Source organism: Stegostoma tigrinum, chromosome 25 (assembly GCF_030684315.1).
Source record: "Stegostoma tigrinum isolate sSteTig4 chromosome 25, sSteTig4.hap1, whole genome shotgun sequence".
Lineage (NCBI taxonomy): Eukaryota > Metazoa > Chordata > Chondrichthyes > Orectolobiformes > Stegostomatidae > Stegostoma > Stegostoma tigrinum.
This window is the reverse complement of record NC_081378.1, coordinates 32650137-32673428: the sequence shown is the minus strand read 5'-3', so window position 1 is coordinate 32673428 and position 23292 is coordinate 32650137. Positions and strand designations below refer to the sequence as shown.

The window sequence follows — 23292 nt, the reverse complement described above, 5'->3', positions numbered from 1 at the left end:
CCCTCTATACTTTCCTCCAACCAGCTTAAAACTATGACCCCTCGTGTTAGCCATTTCTGCCCTGGGAAATAGGCTCTGGCTATCAACTCTATCTATGCCTCTCATTATCTTGTATACCTAAATTAGGCCCCCTCTCCTCCTCCTTTTCTCCAATGAAATGGGATGGGGTGAGGGTTCTGGAATAAATAGGGAGAGAGGGGGAGGCGGACCAAAGATGGAGAGAAAAGAAGATAGGTGGAGAGGAGAGTATAGGTTGCGAGGTAGGGAGGGGATAGATCAGTCCAGGGAAGACGGATAGGTCAAGGAGGTGGGAGGTGGGTTAGTAGGTAGGAGATGGAGGTGCGGCTTGGGATGGGAGGAAGGGATGGGTGAGAGGAAGAACAGGTTAGGGAGGCAGAGACAGTCTGGGCTGGTTTTGGGATGCAGTGGGTGGAGGGGAAGAGCTGGGCTGGTTGTGTGGTGCAGTGGGGGGAGGGGACGAACTGGGCTGGTTTTGAGGTGCGTTGGGGGAAGGGGAGATTTTGAAGCTGGTGAAGTCCACATTGATACCATTGGGCTGCAGGGTTCCCAAGCAGAATATGAGTTGCTGTTCCTGCAACCTTCGGGTGGCATCATTGTGGCACTGCAGGAGGCCCATGATGGACATGTCATCTAAAGAATGGGAGGGGGACTGGGAGGTGCAGTTGTTTGTTGCGAACCGAGCATAGGTGTTCTGCAAAGCAGTCCCCAAGCCTCCGCTTGGTTTCCCCAATGTAGAGGAAGCCACACCAGGTACAATGGATGCAGTATACCACATTGGCAGATGTGCAGGTGAACCTCTGCTTAATATGGAAAGTCCAGAACACCTCCGCTCGGTTCGCAACAAACAACTGCACCTCCCAGTCGCAAACCATTTCCACTCCCCCTCCCATTCTTTAGATGACATGTCCATCATGGGCCTCCTGCAGTGCCACAATGATGCCACTCGAAGGTTGCAGGAACAGCAACTCATATTCCGCTTGGGAACCCTGCAGCCCAATGGTATCAATGTGGACTTCACCAGCTTCAAAATCTCTCCTTCCCCCACCGCATCCCAAAACCAGCCCAGTTCGTCCCCTCCCCCCAGTGCACCTCACAACCAGCCCTGCTCTTCCCCTCCCCCCACTGCATCCCAAAACCAGTCCAACCTGCCTCTGCCTCCCTAACCTGTTCTTCCTCTCACCTATCCCTTCCTCCCACCCCAAGCCGCACCTCCATCTCCTACCTACTAACCTCATCCCACCTGCTTGACCTGTCCGTCTTCCCTGGACTGACCTATCCCCTCCCTACCTCCCCAACTATACTCTCCTCTCCACCCATCTTCATTTCTCTCCATCTTTGGTCCGCCTCCCCACCTCCCTATTTATTCCAGAACCCTCACCCCATCCCCCTCTCTGATGAAGGGTCTAGGCCCGAAACGTCAGCTTTTGTGCTCCTGAGATGCTGCTGGGCCTGCTGTGTTCATCCAGCTTCACATTGCATTATCTTGGATTCTCCAGCATCTGCAGTTCCCATTATCACTAAAACAAAAGTAGGCACTATCTTTAAGCAAAAAAAAATGTTTAAGGTTTGTATGCATGCTTCATGAAAATTAAAACATAGGCAGAAAGGGAAAACAACACTTGTAAAGGGTTAATGAGCCTCATTTATGTGTTGCTGCCATAATAGAATCCCTTTTGGTTGGCATTACATTTGATTGGTCTGGCAAGAGCACCAAAAACTGACAACTCTTTGACTCCAACAGTAATCTTCAACCTACCCTTCGTATCAGTGATCCATTTTCAAAAATTCCAACTTGTTCTCACTTCAAGAGAGAGGTCTCCTATTTTGAGCACTCAACTCCATATTTTGTAATTTATTTGTTCAGTCATTTACTGATATATATGGTATCAAACAAAACTCGGCTCTGTGACACTAATAATCTTCTAAGAACCTAAACCAGCTCCTAAATATCTGAACAATTTGGTTAGATCTAATGCCTGTGCCACTTGACTAAATCCTCGCGAACATAACATTTTCATCCGGTTGGAAGATCTGCACATTGCAATTTCTGTCTTACATTTCTATTTAACTGTAGGACCTTCACAATTACTTTTCTTTTCCAGTTCATCACTTGTGGTCGATTTGTTGACTGCTTTCTTCCCTCAGCCCACATCCCTACTTGTTGTGTTCACAAGATCTCAAGATACATCTGGAAGAAGGGAGGGAATTTTCAGCTCGTATCAGGATTCCTGCCTCTGTTTTTTCACTTAAAAGATTGATTTCAGAGTTTTTCAAATGAACTCAGGTAACCTAAACAGAATTACTCTGCAAAACAACCCATCCCAAACAACATCTATATCTTAAGAAATACTTCCTGACACTTGCCCTAATGATGCCCTTCACAATTCTAAGCTTGTCCCATCTACTCCTTTTAGCTGGGTAGATCTGAAAGCACTATCCTGTATTTATTCTCTGCTTGTAAATCAGATTAGACAACTATAGGATACTTTCTAGGCTATCACTTCTCCACACTCAAAAGCCTGAGCATATCCAGTCCTCATTGTTCATCCCTCTTGCATGAGAGATTAACTAAGTTGCTCTTCACTTCAACTCCTTTGGGGCATTGAATAGCCTATTTATGTCATTCTGACTACAACTGCATGCCATATGACAATTGACCTAACATTTCTGCAAGTGGCATCATAATGTCATTGTACTTCTTAACACTGGTGCTTCACATTTACCTTCAACCACAATAATATTGCTACATCATTTATTTATGGTAAGCTACCACTTCCCATCAAACAGCACACAGTTGGCTCTAAGCAAAGCAAATATTCCAGAGTTTGACGGTTGATTCTCCACATCCAGGATTTCTTCTGAATAGTATCCAAACAGATCGTAATCTTATTTCAACACCATGCCAGGTAACTGAGGACTGATGGGAGAAATGATTATTTTAAACACTGAATGACAATATCACAGTATTTACGGCACAAATGATATATTCACTGATCATTTATGCGTAAATTGGATTCCTGCTTACTAAAGAGTTTTATTCATTAATTTAATCAATCACGCTCAGAAATAGAAACACGTATTTAATGATAAATTAAGGAACAAAAGGTAGCTGTATTTCTACTTGGTGAGTCTGTTCAACAATGCATTTCAACATTTGTTTTTTCCCATACTTTATTTGTCAGAGCTTATATTAAGATCTATTAAATGTGACATAGAACTGAAGACTGGAAAATTCTAAAATACTGCTAAAATAAATAGATGTTTCCAGTCTTCTTTGAAAATAGTTTATATCTCCCCATTGATTATTCTTATTTGCATCCAATAGGACAAGAAAGGTTGTTCACATCCTCAGCGTCACATATTTTCCCTTTGCTCTTTGTCCCAGTGGATAAATATGATGAATGGCTGCTGTCCATTCTCAGCTGTATGGTAGGTGGCAGCATTCACCTAGCTGAAACGATGTGATTTACAAATGACTGGAAACATTTTCTGATGAACGTGTAAAAATGTTTGGATCCTAGGCACCGAAAGGATGTACTGAGATATGATTTATATGAGAACACAATTTTGTATATGAATGTCACAGATCTGCAAAGGAAAAAGAGAACAAAATATAAATTTTAAAAACTTCATTGACATTTAGAGGACTGATGTCTCATGTTACGTGTTGACTGGTTTACAGCAGAAAGTGAAATTTTATTTTTGCTTCACAGTGGAGCATAAATCAAAACATGCCTATGGGCTTTGTGTGTGTTCCTTTCATGCTGTTATACTTAGCAGGATTGTTCTGCAGAGTATAACTCATAATTAAGATTATCTAGCATTACCAGTAACTGCAAAGAACATTAAGATTTTATTGAACATTGACATGAAAGCTTAGTCCTGTCAAAATTGATATGTACTAGATGACATGAATGTATATTTTTTTTAATTTTTTTTGTCACGTCTTTCCAATTCTGTTTAATTTCCTGCATCCAGTCATGTAGCAATGTGTCTGTATTCTTACTTAAGGTTCATGGTGTGCGTTGTGCAGAATATGTGAACGTGGGTTCACCCCAGAGTGGAAAGGGGCACTTGGCCAATGGAATGTATTGGCTAAAAAGCTGACTCTGCTTTGATGCTGTACATCAGGTTGGTGAGACACAACCATGAATTGAACATGCAAAGTCATATTGTCAGTGCTGAGCCAGGGCAACGTCAGGTGGTTTGGCCAGCATCTGTACCATTAGTCCCTCCTGAGGTGGTGAGATATGGTATGCAGCTGGAGGTTCTGATCAGCAAAGGGAAACACTCCCACTATTCCTGGCCCCACAAAGGGTATGAGGAGCTTGGCTTTATGATTCTCTTGTGGTGCTCAACTGCCCAAAGCCAAGCTGAGAACGGACAGCACATGCTCTGACCAACTCTCCGTTCCAAAACAACAATTGATGTCATTTGGACCTCATCTGAGCGCATAGAGGTCAGAAGCATCGGGTATCCATGTTCAGGTTACAGACCTTCACAGAATGTTAGTGCGCAAGTGAATCCTAAGGTTATCACATACTTGTTTCAGGAATATTTTTAAAACCAAGACACCAGTGAACACATTTGGCACAAAAGTAAAATACTGCAGAGGCTGGAAATCTGAGACCAAATTTAACATTTTTTTTCCAAAGAAGACTGAGTTTTCTGAAGGTAATAAGGAGGATAGAGGGTTGGTTTAGTTTATGAGCAAATTACTGCAGATGCTGGAATCTGCACCGAAAACAACAAATGCTGGAGATCACAGTAGGTCAGACAGCATCCGTGAAGACAGAGCAAGCTAATGTTTCAAAACATTAGCTTGCAGTCTCTCCATGGATGCAGTCTGACCCACTGTGATTTCCAGTATTTGTTGGTTTAGTTTGGTTGGCTAGAAAGTTGGCTTACATTGCAGAGTGATGCCAACAGCATAGGTTCCATTTCCACAGTGGCTGAGGTTGCTATGATGGATTCTTCCTCTCAAACTCTCCCCTTGCCTGTGGCTTGGTGACTTTCAGCTTAAACCACCACCAGTCATCTATCTCTACTGAAAGAGCAGACCTATGATCTGGTATGACTACATGAGAATTTAGAAACAACATCCCACTTCAGCCCCTTCCGAGGCTGAATGGCCGACTTATGTCATTGTGGCTAAAGCCGTATGCCGTAGGATGGTTGGCCTAACATTTCTGCAAGTGACATCACAATGTCATTGTACGTCTTAACACTGGCGCTTCACATCTCCTTCCAACCAGTCATCCACAACACATTGTAATATTGTTTCTTTTTGGTAAACTACTGCATTCCATAACAATCATTTACTTCACATCTATCCACATGCATGCATGAAACAGCTGAAATTTGGAAGAGTGTTTCTGTGAGTAAATGTAACAACTTGAATTTGTTTGTTCCACTTAACGTTGTTACAAGATAAACTTAAAGTTAGTGCAATTAATAAAAAAGTATATGAAGTTTATTATCAAAAATAAATTTCTACACAGCAGAACAGATTCTACGCAACTGTTCTGTTCATGTTAAACTTGGACTACTACAGCCATCTGTGGCTGTACTTTTACCAGCACTTTCTAAAATGCCTGAATTTGGTGAATTTCAAGTATGATAATGTTCAATATTCACACCAAGCAAAGCAGCAAGTTCCTTCTTATTATACATTTGCTGTATTGCGTCAGCTAACCCCCTGCACTCACTTTCAAAGCACTTATCTGGAAGACACACAAACTACTGTTTGTCTCGTTTGTTCCCAGTCATTTTCTTTAGCACGTTTGCTCCACACAAGGGTAGTAGTGGGGAGGAGAGCTGTTTTCAAAGGTCTAACAAAGCTCTCTTTTTCATTTGTCTTTTTGATCTTAATTTAATCTTCTGATATCGGTGCCAGGGTTTTGTTCAAAACACTGTCAGTCAAGAACGAGCATTCATGGAAAGCATAGCCAGAAATTTTGTAAATATATTTTTCCTCTAAATGGCTGCTTTCAGGACAACAGATAGAAGTTGTTGTTTCTTTGAAACAAAGCATTCAACTTTAAATCTTTCAGCGCATTTCCTGTTGGACCTGTTGCTGAAACTCAATTTCTGTCTGTCAGGTTAAGTAATATGAACACCTTACTTATATTCTATAACTAGCCAGTTTGGTAACGTTTAAAAATTCTTCTGGCTGGCATTGCAAGGTTCAGAAGTATTCTGTTGCTTCACAGCACACATTGAACAGTTTTAATTCATTGAGAGGAATGATGACCTTCCAAAATAAGTGGGTTTGAGATGGGTGAGGATGTTAATATGTTAAGAAGCTAAAACATGGACTCAACAAATCTGGAAGTGCTGCCTGCTTTCAGTTTTAAGAGAGACGGATGGATAGGACACCAATTGAAAACTTAAATATTTTAATTAGGTTACATGATAGACTTTTGTCTCTCTTCTAGAGTTAAGATTAGATTCCCTACAATGTGGAAACAGGCCCTTCGGTCCAACAAGTCCACACCGCCCCTTGAAGCATCCCCCTATAACCCACACACCCTGAACACTACGGGCAATTTAGCATGGCCAATCCACCTAGCCTGCACATCTTTGGACTGTGGCAGGAAACTGGAGCGCCCGGAGGAAACCCACGCAGACACTGGGAGAATGTGCAAACTCCACACAGACAGTTACCCAAGGCTGGAATTGAACCTGGGTCCCTGGTGCTGTGAGGCTGCAGTGCTAACCACTGAGCCACCATTCTGCCTGGTGTTAACTCTGGCCGGATAGCTTTCCTGGCCTTTGGAAAACCCTGCAACTAAGGGGAGGTGAAGACTGCTGCATGAAATGGATAAATCACTTCTCCAGCACTGTTGTGGATTGGAAGGACCATTGTGGATATCCTCACTCGCCACTCCCCCCATTCCTCCCAAATACCCCAAGCCTCATCCTCAATCTCACCTGCTACTTCCCTTGTTGTCTCCCTAAAGTAGAGTCACCTGTAATCATCTAATGCCCCTGGTTGTTGCGCCCTGCTAGGGCATGGCCCAATATCACTGACATCCTCCATATTCGCTGATGCCTATCCCATAAAGTAGAGTCTCGCCCATGATCACTGAATGTCCATCTCTGCCCTCATCAGTTTCTGATGTGTGTGGATTGATTGTGGGCAATCAGACAAATCATACTGTAAACACTCCAGCCTCTCTCAAATCTCCACCTCAGAAGTAGGAAACTTTGTATGTGGCCACTTCTGTGAACGTTTGCCACCTAAAAGGGAGGCAAACCTAGCAGCTGGCTTTGAATCACATTTATTTAAAGATCTGAAGACAGCCATTTAGTCCATCATCCTGAGTTATCCATTGAAAGAGAAGGCAAAATTAGTCCCACATTCCACCCTTGGTCCTTTATCCTGTAATTTCCTCCTCATTGTGTACCTGTCTGACTCAGTTGTTATATTATTTCAGGCATCGGCTTCTGCCCCCTTTGCAAGTGAAATGTTTTAGATTCTGACAGTGCTGAATGCTTCACAGCTTCTGAGTGAAAATAAGTACTTGTTACCTCCCTTTCATAACTTTTGCCAATGATTTTGAATTGATGACCTTTAATTACTGGTGCACTTGCCAGAGGAAATGGGTTTTCTGCGTCTCCTTTATCAGTGCCTCTCATCATCTTGAAGTCTCAACTGGGTCACTTCTTTAACCTTCTCTCTTTCAAGGGGATCTGTCCTAATTTTTTCCATTGTCTCCTAACTGAATTCCCTCATCCCTAGTGATATTCTGGTTAACTTTCTCCGTATCCTTTCTCAGACTTATCTGTTTGAGGATCTTGTTGGAAAAGCCATGTGTGCTGTGAATGCTCCAAGGCCCTTACTTAAACTTCTCCCCCAACTTGAAAATCCCACCTGAGTAAAATCAGGGGTCTAGGGCAGGTTTTGTCTTTGCATTGAGCAGGATGGATAGTAACAGCCTGACATCAAATTTTCATTGGAATCAGGAGAACTGCTAATTTGTTACTTTTAGATTGGGCATGCTGCATGTGGCAGTGTTCATCCATAATGGATGCTGAATGAACATAGCTGAATTTTCAAGGGATATGGGTACAGTTCAAAAGGTTAGTATTAAATTATTTTTAACAATCATTGATGGAGATCATAACAGCTATCATAATTTTAAAGATCAACTGTAAGATTGACCTGTTGGGTATAAATGAATCAATGGGCTATGCAAGATTTGGTTGATCTTGAAAATAAAATCTTTCCATGTTATTCTTCTTTGACATCACATTTCAAAGTGTTCCAACTACTTACAGATGCAAAATGAATTTGAGAAAAATGTCTTTGAGAATGATAAAGAATGTCAGTCATTTCTCAATGGTTTGTACGACATTATTAACCTAACTTCCTCAAGGGTAAAAATTGGCATTTGCAAACAGCTGCAAATCTACAGACACTTTTCTCAACAACTTCTTTCAACCCCAAACTGACATCAGAGCTGGTCAGTTTGATTCACTTTGTACAAAGGAAGTGGCTTTAAAGGGACAGGCCAATTTAACATAGCTCCGTCATCACAACTAAACTAAACAAGATTTCTTGAAACCAGGAATGCTCTTGAGGACCACCAGAGAAGATCAACTAGATTTTATTTTAGAAAATTTTCATTTAAAGTTTTAGAGTTCAAACCCAGTTTTGACATTTTAAGAATTAATCCAGACTAACAGGGCTGACAGTCCAGTGCCCAATGTCTTTTACTTTCCATGCAGTGTGTTGTATTCATTGCTAATAAAACATTAGCCTGTCATGAACAAGGTGGTGGATTATAACCTTCACTGACATGAAAACATATCAGTGGACCCACAAGATCACTCGTTTCTTCTTTTAATAATGTTTGGATGGCTTTGTAAAGGACAATTTTATGTAAAACTGAGAAGAATATTAGAATTAGTTGAGACATTTTGTAGTCAGTGATTTAGATTCCCAGTGGAGCATGCTGGGGATCCGTAACAAGATTGAATGGGTAAATTGACAACTTTTAAGAGACAGAGAGAGAGAGAATACTGTTTTCAATCAAATGATCCATCAATACATCAGGTGATATCTTGCTCTTTGTAACAATCTTTTGTCTGTTGGAATCTCTTATATCAACTGATAATAAACATGATTTCTTTTGTTACGAATACCTTTTCATAGCTGGATTTTGCTACAGTATCTACAGGGCACCATGCTTTTCTGTGGCAGGGAAATAACGATGAAATTATTTACCACGTATTTTGATCATATTTAAACATGACCGGAGACGAGAATCGATTTACCCAGCTGACGTCCATCATTATCAAGGCTCCTGTTACAGGGAGCTTTGTGTTATTTTTACTGTGCATTTCGGAAGATGAATCTTACAGGATGGAAGCAACAAAATCAATTAATTATATGTTCTTGTGGCTAAAAGCGAAATCATTTACTGTAATGAATTTCCTGAGATCTACCTTCAATCTAAATTTGGTTAAAATCATATTGGATCTTTTATCTTATGCAAAACAGAGAATCTCTTCAGCCAGAAATATTAGTTTTGACTGATTTGAATCCCACAACTGAAGTATTGGGAAGGAAATGGTATAACTATTGAAAATATGAGGTGACCTTTTATTCTTTTAACTTAATTATTAATGGTTCAATTTTGATTGAATTTTGTTATATCAATGCGCTTCTCTGTATGGCCAAGGATTTTATACATTTTATTTTAAGCAGCAAGAATTTCTCACCAGATTTTGTTCTGGTATGATATACTTGTAATTCTGAATTGATTGTTCATATTTCAATATCCTGGATTGTTTTAATTATACCTGTTGACAAAGTTATATGGTGTATAAAGTTAAAGGAATGACAATATATTGGCTAATGCAGAACTTAAATGTTTGTAGTATTTCAGAGTGTCAGAATATACTTTTTCGAGTATAAGATTTGCACAAAGTTACCAATGAAAACAAAGGAATACGTGCTTCCTATATTTCACAGAAGTATCAAGTAGGCAAAAATGTTCTTGCAATAAAGGAATATTATAATTATGTATCTTTTTCATAATGATCCTAAACAGATTGTCATAGCATGCATACTAGCCGTCTCTTATATTTCTACCTAATGGAAAATCTGGTTCTCTTCCAGGGAAATGAAAGGGTTTGTACTGATAAAGTGATAGAATTTCTGATATCGTCGCATCAAATGACAAAGAGAGTCCAGGTCTGCTTTAAGAAGGTCTTTCAATATCAATTATCCACTTAATGGGCAGATTTTCCCTTGCATTTTGCAAAACAAACTGTAGACTGCAGAGATTTATTGTTTGTCAAAGCTCTGTATCAACAGCTAACATCAAAATCAGTTGATACATTGTAGAACTGGAGGAACACAGAAGGTCAGGCAGCATTAGAGGAATAGAAGAGTCAATGTTTAAAGCTTAGAACTTTCCTCAGTACCTGATAAAGGGTCTAGGCTCAAAACGTCAACTCTCCTGCTCCGCTGATGCTGTCTGACCTGTTGTTTTCCTCCCGCTCCACACTGTATCGACTCTGACTCCAGCATCTGCAGCTCTTGCTATCCTCTCTATCAAAATCAGTCAAATATTACTGTGTTCGGTCACCATAGAAGATCAGGTTCATACCTTGAAGACTGGACAGGATTACTAGGTCCCACAAGGGAAGAGAATAGAGGTGGGTGGGACCATAAGAGCTGCCCTTTGGGATTCCTTTTCTTTTAATCACCATTCCTGCCACTTCCAAATTTAAGCTGGATGGGGAAAATTAGGGCCCAGTAATCCACCCGATTCTGCAATTTTTGTAAGTAAATTAGAGAACTAGTTGAGAGTTTGCAGAGGGCAAGTTTCGGAGTTTGTTAGGGTGCATGAGTTGTATAATATCAGGATAAACCAAATGCAACACAATGAACAGTTGGTTGCAGCAGCACAATCACTTCGAGATAGAAAAGGGCGGCACGGTGGCTCAGTGGTTAGCAATGCTGCCTCACAGCGCCAGGGACCCGGGTTCAATTCCACCCTCGGGTGACTGTCTGTGTGGAATTTGTACATTTTCCCTGTGTCTGCGTGGGTTTCCTCCGGGTGCTCTGGTTTCCTCCCACAGTGCAAAGATATGCAGGCTAGATGGATTGGCCATGCTAAATTGCCCGTAGTGTTCAGGGGTGTGTAGATTAGGGGGATAGGTCTGTGTGGGATGGTCTTTGTGTCGGTGTGGACTTGTTGGGCCGAAGGGCCTGTTTCCACACTAGGGATTCTATGAAAAACAAAATCAGTGGAGAATGTGGCTGAGAGGGACAGATCCAATAGCACACTTCCAGGCATTGTTGGATGTGCACAGTTGTTGACCAGACTGGTCAGTATGTGTTCAGCTATCTCCTTGTTGGCATTGAAGGGGCAGAAGGAGAAGGAGCAAGAGTTCAAAACATAATTGGGAATCTAGCTGAGTGCAAGGGAGACTGTAGCTGGCATTGGGAATGCAGTGCTCAGATTTTGGGTCTGAGGAAGCATGAAGCAATGTCCTTGTTAGCATGGGAATATGTCTGCTATGGGTTAGACCAAATACTGGCTCTCTGAGAGCCTGATTCCACCATTTCATGCTGATTCTATTGTTCCAACCTTTCAAAGAAATATCCACTGCCTGACAAGCTCTTTATTTTATTGCTTTTAAGCAGTCTGCTCTATCCCTCTGTCTCAACCTCTCTGAATTTTAAAAAACTACACCAAAACAAAATGTGCCTCTTAAAGCTAACATATTATCACAAGTCATAGTGCCAAAGTGTTATAGACTATTCATTTCCCCCATGTTCATGCTATGAGCAGCATTGTTTAACAATGTCCTACTATGAACAATTCAAACCTCTGACCTTGAATATCTGTGCCTTTGGTTCCCTCCGACTTTGGACCTTGGTAACATCTCACAAACTCCTGCACTCTGCTGTATCTTGCAAATCACTGATGGCCTATTTTCAAAGCTGGCTAGTGCAAAGGGCTATGGGCATCACTTGCTTAGGTGAAAAATATCATTGATTACATCTAAGTAGACATCAAAGTGGATAGTAACCAGTCAGTGAGATTCGTTACCTAAGGGCCCTTTCACTTCCTCAATGTTCATTTTAATGTGAAGATACAGCAGGAGCTCCCTACTGTGTTTCTCCGCTCCGCACTGTTTCAACTCTAACTTCAGCATCTGCAGTTCTTGCTATCCTCTGTATCAAAATCAGTCAAATATCAGTGTGTAAGGTCACCATAGAAGATCAGGTTCATACCTTGAAGACTGGTCAGGATTATTAGATCCCACAAGGGAAGTGAACAGAGGTGGGTGGGACCATAAAAACTGCTAGTCAGGATGCCTGTTTTTTTTTATTCACCATTCCTGCCACTTCCAAATTTAAGCTGAATGGGGGAAATTAGGGCCCAGTAATCCACCTGATTCTGCGACTTTTATAAGTAAATTAGAGAACTTGTTGAGCTCTTGCAGAGGGCAAGTTTCGGAGTTTGTTAAGGTGCATGAGTTGTACAGTATTACTCTCCAGGCAGTTGCTTTGACTCTTTCATCCTTCTCCTGTCCTGACAGTTTTAACTCTTCATCCTACCCCGTGATTCTGTGGATGGATTCTAAGGGACAAAAGCTAATGCATGATGCAACAGTTTCTTACCTTTTTGTATCCTTGAAAAAGGGCCATAAAACTATAACCGAGGCCATTTTCTCACAAAGGCTACCATTGAGTAAGCCATTGGACTTCTGAGGCTTCAGTCCCAATGCCTGGACCACTCTGGTGATGATCCTGTAGTACTCTCCTGAGCTACTTCCTGACGTTTTGGTGGGCTGCTGTATTCCCCATAACATGGCCCCTCAGAAATATGCTGACCTTGAAGAGAGTCAGGCTTCAGAAGGCAGCAGCACGGTGGAGAAAGTGGAGGACCAGGGAATGGAAGTGGACAAGGAAGATGCAAAATATCAGATGTGTCTTAACGATGGATGACGATGGCAAAGGCCAGCAGTCGACTCTGGGATCTCTTCAAGATACTGTCAACGTCAAGGATCATCTGATACAGGAGCATTTCAGTTGACCTCTTAGAAATCAGGACGACTGCATGGTCTGGAATTCACTCTGAGCTGCCTGTGAGAGCATTTTCTTTGAAAACACAGCCTGGAATAGAACCATTCTTACAGCCAGTGGATGAAAAATGTTAGTTCAGTGGTTTCACTGTCCCTCTTTAAGCATTGTTGCTCCTCTTCCCCATTTCCCTTCTTTCATAGTATTGCCATTAAAGAGTGAAAGCTCATCCATATGACATCATGCGATGTCATTTACAGTGTGTGAAGGAACAGAAGAAGTACACAAGTACCATAAAAAGTTTCAGCCTGATGTAATAATCTCTGATTTTGGCTAATTCTATGTGGTTCTCTGCTTACAGCCTCTTTTATTTCTGTTAGCAGCTGAGATTCCCATGGCAGTCTGCCATCATGGCAATGATAGTGTGGTCAGGGTGACAGCCTACTGTCTTTGTGTCAATATAGAGCAATACCTGCTGTACAAATGGCCTTTCAGAGGTCAACAGTGTTTCTTGTGTGTTTGTACTCTCATCATCATCCTCGCTGACTACCTCATCCTTTGGCTGGCACTCTGGATGGTTTTTTCTTACTTGTTAATATGATGTGATCTATTGCTTATCATCTACCCTTAATTATATCTGAGGAGGTTGTGGGAGCCACCTTTCTGAGCTGCTACAGTCCTTAGGGTGTGGACACTCACAGTGCTTCAGGAAGGAGGTTCTAGGATTTTGAACCATCAACATTGATGGAATAGTGATATAGTTTCAAGTCAGCAGTTATGTGACTTTGAGAGGTATTTTAAGGTAGCGGTTTTCTGCTGCCTTCATCAACTGCCCCTTTTCTCCTACATGGTAAAGGTCATAGGTTTGGAAGGGGTAGTTGAAGGGACTTCAGTGATTGCTATATTGTATTTTTTTATGAACAGATAGCTGCTGTTGTGTATAAGTAGTGAACAGAGTAAGAATTGAGGGTGGTAGATCACCTACTATTTAAGTGAGTTGCTTTGTCTTATATGGTACTGAGCTTCTTGAGTGTTGATGGAGCAGTATGCACACAAACAAGAAGAAAGTGTTATTTCACTCTGTCTTTTAGATGTTCAGCAGAAATTGGGGAGACAGGAGGTGACTTAGTTGCCTCAAAATCCTTGGTCTCTGACTTCTTGTTGCCACAGTATAAATGTATCCCATTTAGCATGGTCATAGTGCTGCAAAACACAATAGAGAGCATTTTCATTGTGAAGACAGGACTTCTTCACTACAAAGACTGTGCAGCAGTCACTCCACCAGTACCATCATGATCAGACACACCTGGACAGGTAGACTACTGAGAATGAAACAAAGTAGGTTTTTCCCTATTGTCAGCTCCCTCGACACCTGCTGGAGCTCTAGACTAACTGGAGGGGATCACCCGCTCTGCTGTAACTGCAACTCTAAGCATCTCTTGTGCCATCTGTTTTACTGATCAGTCAATGTTGTAACGTATGGCAGCATTCTGTGTGGATCGCTGCTTTGCAACTGTATCTACTTTGAGTGTTTTTGTGCATAGGTTTCCATGAACTTAGACAGTTTCTCAATGGAGAGTGTGTTAAAAAGCATCAGTCAATATAACGTCTATAAGCTGAATGGATTCCTCTATTCTCAGCCCATGACCTATCACTGGGAATTCCTGACATATGGGAAGATGGATCACAATTCTTGTCTCTTTCACTATGCTTCCTGTGACCCTGCAAATGGGTCAGCTGAGCATGGGAGTGCTGCCCTCAATCTCTGAGGGGCCTACCCTTTCCCTCTTGCCTCTTTTATTGTTCTCATACTTGTAAGACGTGGTGGTTCCTTGAGGTGTTTGTCTGTCTCTAGCACTTGTCCCTGAGTTACAATGTTATTATATCTCTCCATATCCAAGTCAGGAGAAGGACCTTGAGAACTAACCTTGGAGTGCTGAGGTTTCATATGCAGTAGAGTCAGACAAGGAGAGGCGCTGCATCTCCAGCTTGCAATACTTTAATACTCCTTCTACTAGGTATAGCCATTTTGCATTGCTGGACTTGCTCCTAAAAATCCCCTGGCAATTTCCATAGTTCCTCCCTCTTTGGTTGTTCTCATGTTTTTGCGCACCTCTTCTAACTCTGCAATTTCTTGGGCAATATGAAACCTTTTCTGCTACATGATGAAATAATGAAAGGTATAATGTTTTTTAACCTTTTCATCAATGCCAGCAGCTCATTAACGTAAGATGGTGCATACGTCAGTGCTGGTAGATCCTTAAATGCATGATGACTCTATGCCTTGCTGATGAGCCAATAGATATCCTGGGTACCTGTCCCTGTACGTTACCGTGGAGAGAAGGAGTCCTGATAGAATAGTCTATGAATAGATACAAATGTTTTAACAATACAATCTTCTCAAATTATTTTCATAATAGGGTAAGTATTAACTCAAACAGACTTTGATATATTAGTGAACACAATGTGTAATTGGGTTTATCTTTCCTAAGTGTAAAATATACTGAAACATTTCCAAAGAGCTGTGTAGATAATTTAGACTAGAAGTTCAGGACTGAGGTGATGCTGCACTGTCAAAGGTGATGTTCCTTGGATGAATTGTTAAACAATTGTCATCAGGTTAAAAAAAGAGTGGGGCTCCTTGCAGTAAATCATTAAATGATCCACCCCACCTTTTCACAGGCAACACAATATTGATTTTGCCTATAATGCCAAAATCCTTGAAATTATTTTTTTAAAGAATTGTACAGTAAAACTTGTAAAATTATTATAAAAATCCCAGGCCAATATTTTCTAGTATTTCTCCCTCAACCAATATTATTGAAACAAATTATCTGGTTATCCATTTCACTGCTGCTTAAGGGATTTTTTTTTTGCAAATTGGTTTCCATTCATGATCCTTTTAGGTATTTGATTGATTGTGAATTTGTGAAAGGTGAAATAAATGCCAAGCTTTTTTTAATGTAAGGTGTTGACGTAACAGAAAATGCACCAAGTCCAGATCAGGTAGCATCTGAGGAGAGAGAAACATCTGAAACGTTCACTTCTCAGAAGTTACCTGATTCGCTCAGTTTTTCCAGTATTTTCTGTGTTTCCAGATTTCCGGCAATTTCAATATTACTGGTGTGCTTGCAACTTTGTCGTCTGATATTTCTATTCCATCAGTCGAACCTTTCTACATAAGGCTGTCAATTTCATCAATCACGATAAGGGCCAGTACTATGGACAGCGCCCAACTGCGAGTGTAAAAATGGCACTGCCAGACGTTCAAAAAGCAGCCCTCCCGTGTGATCACAGGATTTGAGAGAATGGATAGCCTTGCAAGAACCATTCTCAGCACATGATTTGACCTCTTTGCTGATGTTTATAATGAGTATTCCAGACAAAAGCAGATTGCAGGACTTCAAGCTGATTACGACATTTGACGGTTAGCTTTCTGTCTCCTGTTGCAGGGTACAAATGCCGGGCTGACAATTCTGGCTGTCACACTGCATGTAATTTGATCTCTTGGTTTATTGATTTGATTGTCTGAAGGTTTCACTCCAACAGACAGCTTCAGTTCTCCTAACTGTAAGTGCATTTAAAAGCTTAAAAATGCGTGTTTTATAGTTTACTTGGACTTGTTAATGCCACCCTGTAATCAAAAGCAGATATATATTGTTGGACACAATATATTGGCTGGAATAATAAAACAAAAACAAAAGATAATCTTTATACAAACTGAAAGAACAGCGGATGCTGTGAATCAGGAACAAAAGCACAAGTTGTTGGAAAAGCTCAGCAGGCCTGGCAGTATCTGGCAGGGAAAACAGAGTTAACGTTTCGGGTCTGGTGACCCTTTCTCAGAACCTGTTGTGAGGAAGGGTCACCGGACCCGAAACGTTAACAAAGAAATCTTTATGTTTGTAACGGATAGACCATTGCCTCTGAAGTTATCTGATTTAGAACATGTACACTGGCCTGTGCAAAGTCACCCTGAACGGTTACAACCCAGCTGGCATTGGCCTGTCATGGGCCACGATACAAAGTATCACATTCTTTCCTAGGGTATGGGGGTGGGGGGGGGGGGAAGATACCGAGCTACACGAGGTTCCCGGTAAACTGGTTAAACCGGAATGTGTAGTTCCACATTGGGATTGTTGTACCTCGGCCACTTGAAGCAACGAATTGAACTCACTGCTATCTGCAACACTGGCGAATAGAGTTCAGCTTTTTGCTCGACTATCCGCCCTCAAAAAAACATAGATATGATTTAACTTCAAAGCTGGTGCACTGACGGTGTGACTGACACCCAGGCGGTCCCCTGTACCGATCTAAACGAAGCTGAGCCACTGCTAGACACAGTTGACATGATGTTGGCAGACTGAGTGTGTTCTCTGCCCCGATACACTCCAGAGTCCATTTCTTATTCCAATGTGTTCCACCTGACGTCAGGAGAGGATTTACCTTCCCGTTTTCCATTCGGGGGAGGGATGCGCGCCTGCCAGCGGGATCAGGAGCTGGGGTTTCGGTATAAATGCAGCCCGGGTCAGGGAGACGGAAGGAGTCTGGTCCTGACTGGGGAGGGAGGAGCAGTCGGTTCCCTGAGACCGGGCAGACTTGAAGTGAGCTTGCTGCCAGTGAGAGGAAGGTGGCGGATTGCAGTGGAGAAATTCACTTGAAACAAACACAGCTACATTAACAAGCTGAGATCGTGCATGAAAAACGTATTGAAAAGCTCCGGACGGAGGAGAGTGACTGAGAGCAGCTCCCAATGCTGGAAGATGTTGCCTCGCTCCTTGGAATGGGTATGAATAAAATGAAGATACAGAAAGCAGCAGCTTCCCGGCCCCAGGCACTATCCATCGGTGGAGCAGGATCGCGACTGAAGTGAACAGACTCCTGTCTGAGCCACAGGGAGAGGGAGGGGAGGCAGGGCTTCTCAACTGACTGCTTTTCACTGCTGGGAGTGGCGAGTGAGGACGATCTGGGGTGGGACTGGGAGGGGAAGGGGTGTGTGTATATATATATACATTTTTGGGTGGTTTGTGTGTCAAGAAAGGGAGGGGAGAACAGGAGTGACCGTGCACCCCGAGACCATGAGCTGTCGTCTTTGCAGCAGCCCCCGGGATAAAAAAAAGTGTGGAGAAGAGGCGGCGAGTGGGAGCTGGTGGAGAGCGGCGCTCTCCTGCTCAGACAGAGTGCTGGGTGGAGATGGAGCGGGCCCTCTTTCACTGAACTGAAGTCAAGGCACCGAGATAGGAACCTACGTCTGCCCAGGCACATCCAAACAAACAGGACCTGCTTCTTTTTTAACTCAGTGACCCAAGAGAGGGCTGGGGGAAGTCTGGCTGGTCACTCTCTCTCACACACGCACACGCAAAGTAAACCGTGAAAACAGCGGCTGAATGGATAGTGCGGATCCGGGCAGCGACACGCCGGCCTCACAGTGAAGGCCACAGTTCTCGGTCCCAGCAGGGTCTGTTTGTGTGTGTGTGAGTGAGTTTCAGCAGGGGGAAACCTCTCTCTCCATGGTACCTTGTCGGGGAGGCTAACGCTGCTACCTGCGATTCTCAGCATGCAGCTCCTGAAAGCTGTGTGGGCTTTGACCGGAACAGCTGTCTGCTGTGTCCTCATATTCGTGATCCATTCACACCTCCTGAAAGAAGGTAAACATCCTCTTGTTTCTGAATTTTTTTCATTTCTGCAAATGCAAACACTGTTCGATATGCGGCGAGACGGGGCCAACTAGAAACGGTCCGCCGTCCTCTTACAAACAGAGCAACAAAAACACCTCGAAATCCTCACTGATTCTCTCTCCTTATGAATGTTACAATTTATTTGACCTGACACTTTTTTGTTGTGAATTGATTTTAAGTGGAGGTATATTTAAGAGGAGGCAAGAGTGCTGTGGTATGAATTGGTGAGTGTGCAAACAGCGGCGAGGTTGCCAGGGGGGGTTGCGGGGGGAGAGGAATGAGGAGAACTGTCCCTGGGAATGGAGTTGCAGGTTCAGTGGAGGGCGCTGGAGCTCCGTGTAAAGAGCCCGGGCTGCAGCGCTGAAACTCCCGCTACCATGGGCCTCTCTCCCACCTGCCTCTGAACTTCTCTGAACTTTTCATCGGGGGCTACATCGACCGACCCGCGACTTAAGTCGATAAAGGAGAGACGGAGACAGATTTCCATCTGAGAGATGCTGCAAGTGTGTGTGTCGCCGGGTGGGTTTGAGACTTTGCATTTATCTGAAACCAAAACGGAGATATCAGCCCGATGACCCTTCAGCTCAGTGGAAACTTAGAAGCAAACAGCAGACTAAAAGTTGATCAGAATAAGGATGACGAAGTTAACTCGGGCTAACAATGTGTCCTAAGTAGGGGCGATATAATTATTCTTATAGTGATTTGCGCGCAGAGGGTTTTGAACCTTTTGAAGTCAATCTCGCTTCACTGTTTGCGCACGGAACCATGTAACCTGACGATCTCTCCAGCTGTTAAGTTCCAAGCTTGTCCATCAGCCTGAAACGATTGAACGAAGTGCGTGGCCCGCTTCGTTGAGAATCCAGGTAGAATACGTTTGTTTGGAAAGCCCATTTGACAAAAGCGTCAGTAAAGGAAACACTGGCGTGAGCTCGTTGACATTTTGCACGGCCAGTTCTGTGGGCACTCAAGGCAGAACTCATTTTGGAGGCGATCATCACTACTCATCGATACAGAAGTTAAAGGTGGTTTGCAGATTACCAAATATGACCCGTCCCGTATCCTGAAATCGCCGGAAGAGACTTGCCGGTGGTTCTGAAGGCTGTTAGTAATTCAGTATTCACTGGGTTAAGTCACTCACAGAGTTTAGCGACTAACTTACCTTGTCCCAGTCTGTCATTTATTTTCGAGCAGCGTTAAAGGAACTCGAGAAATCACGGAGAATCGGGAGCAGCAAAAAATGAATAGACTGTGCGTCAGGTTGCGTTCAACACAATCGACAGGTTTTCAAACGAACGATTTAGCGAAGTATTTTAATTCTCGCTGCGTTATAAATATATATTTGACATTGTAAATAAAAGTGGTAGCGTTAGTACATACTAGCTTTCAGAGGCTGCAGAATGAGGTTATTGAACTAAGTTTTACTTGCGGACATTGCTCATAAATCATCGACTCGGTTTCAGAAATTTTGAAAGTTCATTTGAACGAACCTTAAAATATTTTGATTAAATGATCGGAAATGACAGCTTTTTGTTTAGTACAATTAACTAGTCCTTTTAAGTAGGAAATAAAACTGAAGGAATTGGTCTTTCAGGAGTTTATGTACTTCTGTTTTGTTATCAGCTGGAATATTATTGGGTGATTGTTGAGTAGCTGGGCTGTAAAATTTGCCAGGATGTGGTAGGAGAATTGACACCTTATGTTTCTGATAATTGATCACTGACGTGACTTACTTTGTGCATGCATATGTGAACTCCTCAGTGACAATTTAGCAGCTCTTTACAATCTGTGTTTGCATTCAAGCTAAGCTTCTCTTAGTACATGATACTGAGCTATTGTGATGCTCAGAAGAATCAACTTCTTCATCTACAGAAATCTTCTTACACCGTGGCATACATTTTTTTCATCTAACTTTGCAGACTTTTTTAAAGCTACTGCAGCAGACTTTTGTCAATACCTGATTCAGCAGCCCTAAACCTACTAGTATAAATGAAATGATCTTCCTTCATTTTTAATTAAGTATAGTTAACTATTTTTGTTTTCTTCTCATTATAATGCTGCAAATTATGCACTCTTATCTGATCTAATATTATTTATCAGCTGAGGTTTAAATAAATAGTGAATGTCTCTCCTTTTCAGCCATCATTAATTTTACCTAATAGGCCAAATGAAATCTGCATCCTAAATGCTTTGAATCTGGATTCTCTGTCCTTGCAGAATATGCTGAAATACACTTATTAACAAATCTAATTAATTGGATGTCTCAGAATAAAGTTCAAGGGGACATGTGAGATTGTGTTTAGAATATCTATCTGGCAGATAATCATTTGTTACATCTTGCAATGTGGTATTGTTTTCACCAATGAAACTAATTCAATAATTTATGAATGATGAAACAAAAGAAATTGTAATCACCTCATTCTCACTCAAGGAAATATATGACATTCCAAAGGAACATTTAGAATTTAGCGTACTTTATGGATTGTTGATTTTTGAACTGGGATTGCTGTACAGTGTTTGTCCTATATTTAATTGTGTTGCAAATCTTTAAATGCCATCATTAGAGCTACGTTCACACGCTTGTGATAAATTACCCATCGTGTGGTTAATCAAAATTCTTCCTTCCATTTATCTTTGTAGCAAAAGACATTTCCTAATGTCCAGCATCTTCGCTGAACCTAACTCTGCTGTCCAACCACTTCTTCCGTCTAAGATGTAATGAACATTTGACAGATTTTAATGACTTTCACTGTACAATGTAGTAAGCCCAGGAAATGTTCCACTTGGCAGAGATGCAGTTAGAGAAGTTTAGACTCAGATCCAAAAAAAAAGATTTTAGTTAGAATTAGTAAAAGCTTAGAAAATAAGTCAGTTTTGAGGATGATCTTAATGGAAGATAGAAAACTGGAGAACTGGAAAGAGAGATTGTCATAGACTGGGATGACTGAAAGAATAACAGTGAATGGTAGGGATGGGATGCACAGGCATCTAGAGTCAGCGGAACAGAGAGTTCAAGACTGGATGGTGTTTGAGATGGTCAGGATCAAGAGGGATTTGAGTACAAGAATGAGATTTTAATATTGGAGGCATTTTGAAGCCCGTGAGATGAAATAGGCAGTGGCAGCATGTGTACAAAATTGGCTAAAGAACACAAAGTAGGTATTAGCGGTGAATAGTTGCTTTTCAGACTGGAAATAAACAATGCTGTTTCCCACGGATTGATATATATTAATGACCTGGATTTGGGCTTACTGGGCAGAATTTCAAGATTTACAGATGACACAGAACTCTATAATCTAGTTGAGGAACAAGGAGGGAAAATAACCCAATTCACAAGGACGTAGGGAGATGGGTGAAGTAGACGTATACATGAGAAATGAAATGTCATGCATTTAATTGTGAATATATATTGAGAAGAATGAAAAGAGGCAATATAAAATAATTAGGACAATTTAAATTTGTGCAAGAACCTGGATTGTAGGCTTACAAATCTTTTAAGGCCCAGAGGATAAGTTGAGATGACTGATGATAAAGCATTTGGGATTCTAACTTTTAGTAGGACAGAATTGGGTATTGTATGAAGGAGGTTATGTGAAACTCTCTATAAAACCGTTGTTAGGCCCCTTGTGCAATCTTACGTTCAGTTCTGGGTGCTACACTTTAGGAAGGATGCATCGATCTTAGAAGATAATAATTTTGGAGAAACTAGGATTAGTACTCCGTGGAACAAGAAAGTTGAAGATGAGTTTTAATAATGAGATTCAAAGTCATTAATGCTTCTCATAGGACAAACAAGGAGAAACTGCTTCAATTTTCAGAACTTTCTTAACCAGAGGTTCCAGGTTTTGAGATCACTGTGGGGGCTAGCTAGAGGAATCATGAGGACTTATTTTTATGTTTTGTGCAGTGGTTATGTTGATATGGAATACATTGCCTTTAAGGGTGTGGAAGCAGATCCAATAGTTGTCTTCAAAAGTGATTTGGGTAACTACTTGAAGATGAAACATTTACAGAGATAGTGGGTAGCGGGGGCTAGAACTAATCTGGTAGCTCTTTCAAAAGCTGGCACCCGTACACCGATTTCCTCTGTGCCGTATCAAGCTATGATTCTATGATTTTTAAGACTGGGAGCAAATGCAGAGCAGAAAGAATAGAACTGCTGGAGAGAAGCACTTGTTGCTGGCACTTCAAGACAGGATATGTATGGTAGGATTTTGGATGAGATGATGTTTACTGAGGTGTTCATATTTAGTCATGTGTTTAGCCTCTGTTCAAGCCTTGTCAAACTCCAGTCTGTTACAAGACTTAATAAAAGATTGCACCTTAAGAAAGTTGTGTAGGAAATTGTTGTAACTGAATAAGTGATGATAATTGATGTTTGAAATGAAAGTATTTGAAGAAAATTAGATATCTGATGGTGTCAGGTCTTAGAGGGATCAAGCTTTACCCACATTCCAAGCGAGGTAGTCACTTCCAGTGAGTGATTTGCAAGAAGCATTTTTAGCAGCGGTTTTCCAAGAGTAACCCGGGAGAAAGATGTGTAGA

At 41.7% G+C, this 23292-nt stretch overlaps 1 protein-coding gene across 4 annotated transcripts in view; it reads left to right on the top strand.

The window, feature by feature from the left end:
- The window catches only part of tafa5a (TAFA chemokine like family member 5a), a 579339-nt gene that overhangs the window by 132241 nt on the left and 423806 nt on the right, over positions 1–23292 (top strand). The window contains exon 1 of one of the 4 annotated variants that reach the window (XM_048554488.2): positions 18089–18720. The exons of the other annotated variants lie outside the window; for them this stretch is intronic. Within the exon in view, the coding sequence (XP_048410445.1) occupies positions 18630–18720 (91 nt within the window). The 5' untranslated portion in view covers positions 18089–18629. Of the gene's footprint in view, positions 1–18088; positions 18721–23292 lie in introns of those variants that run through there. 4 annotated transcript variants of the gene reach the window in all.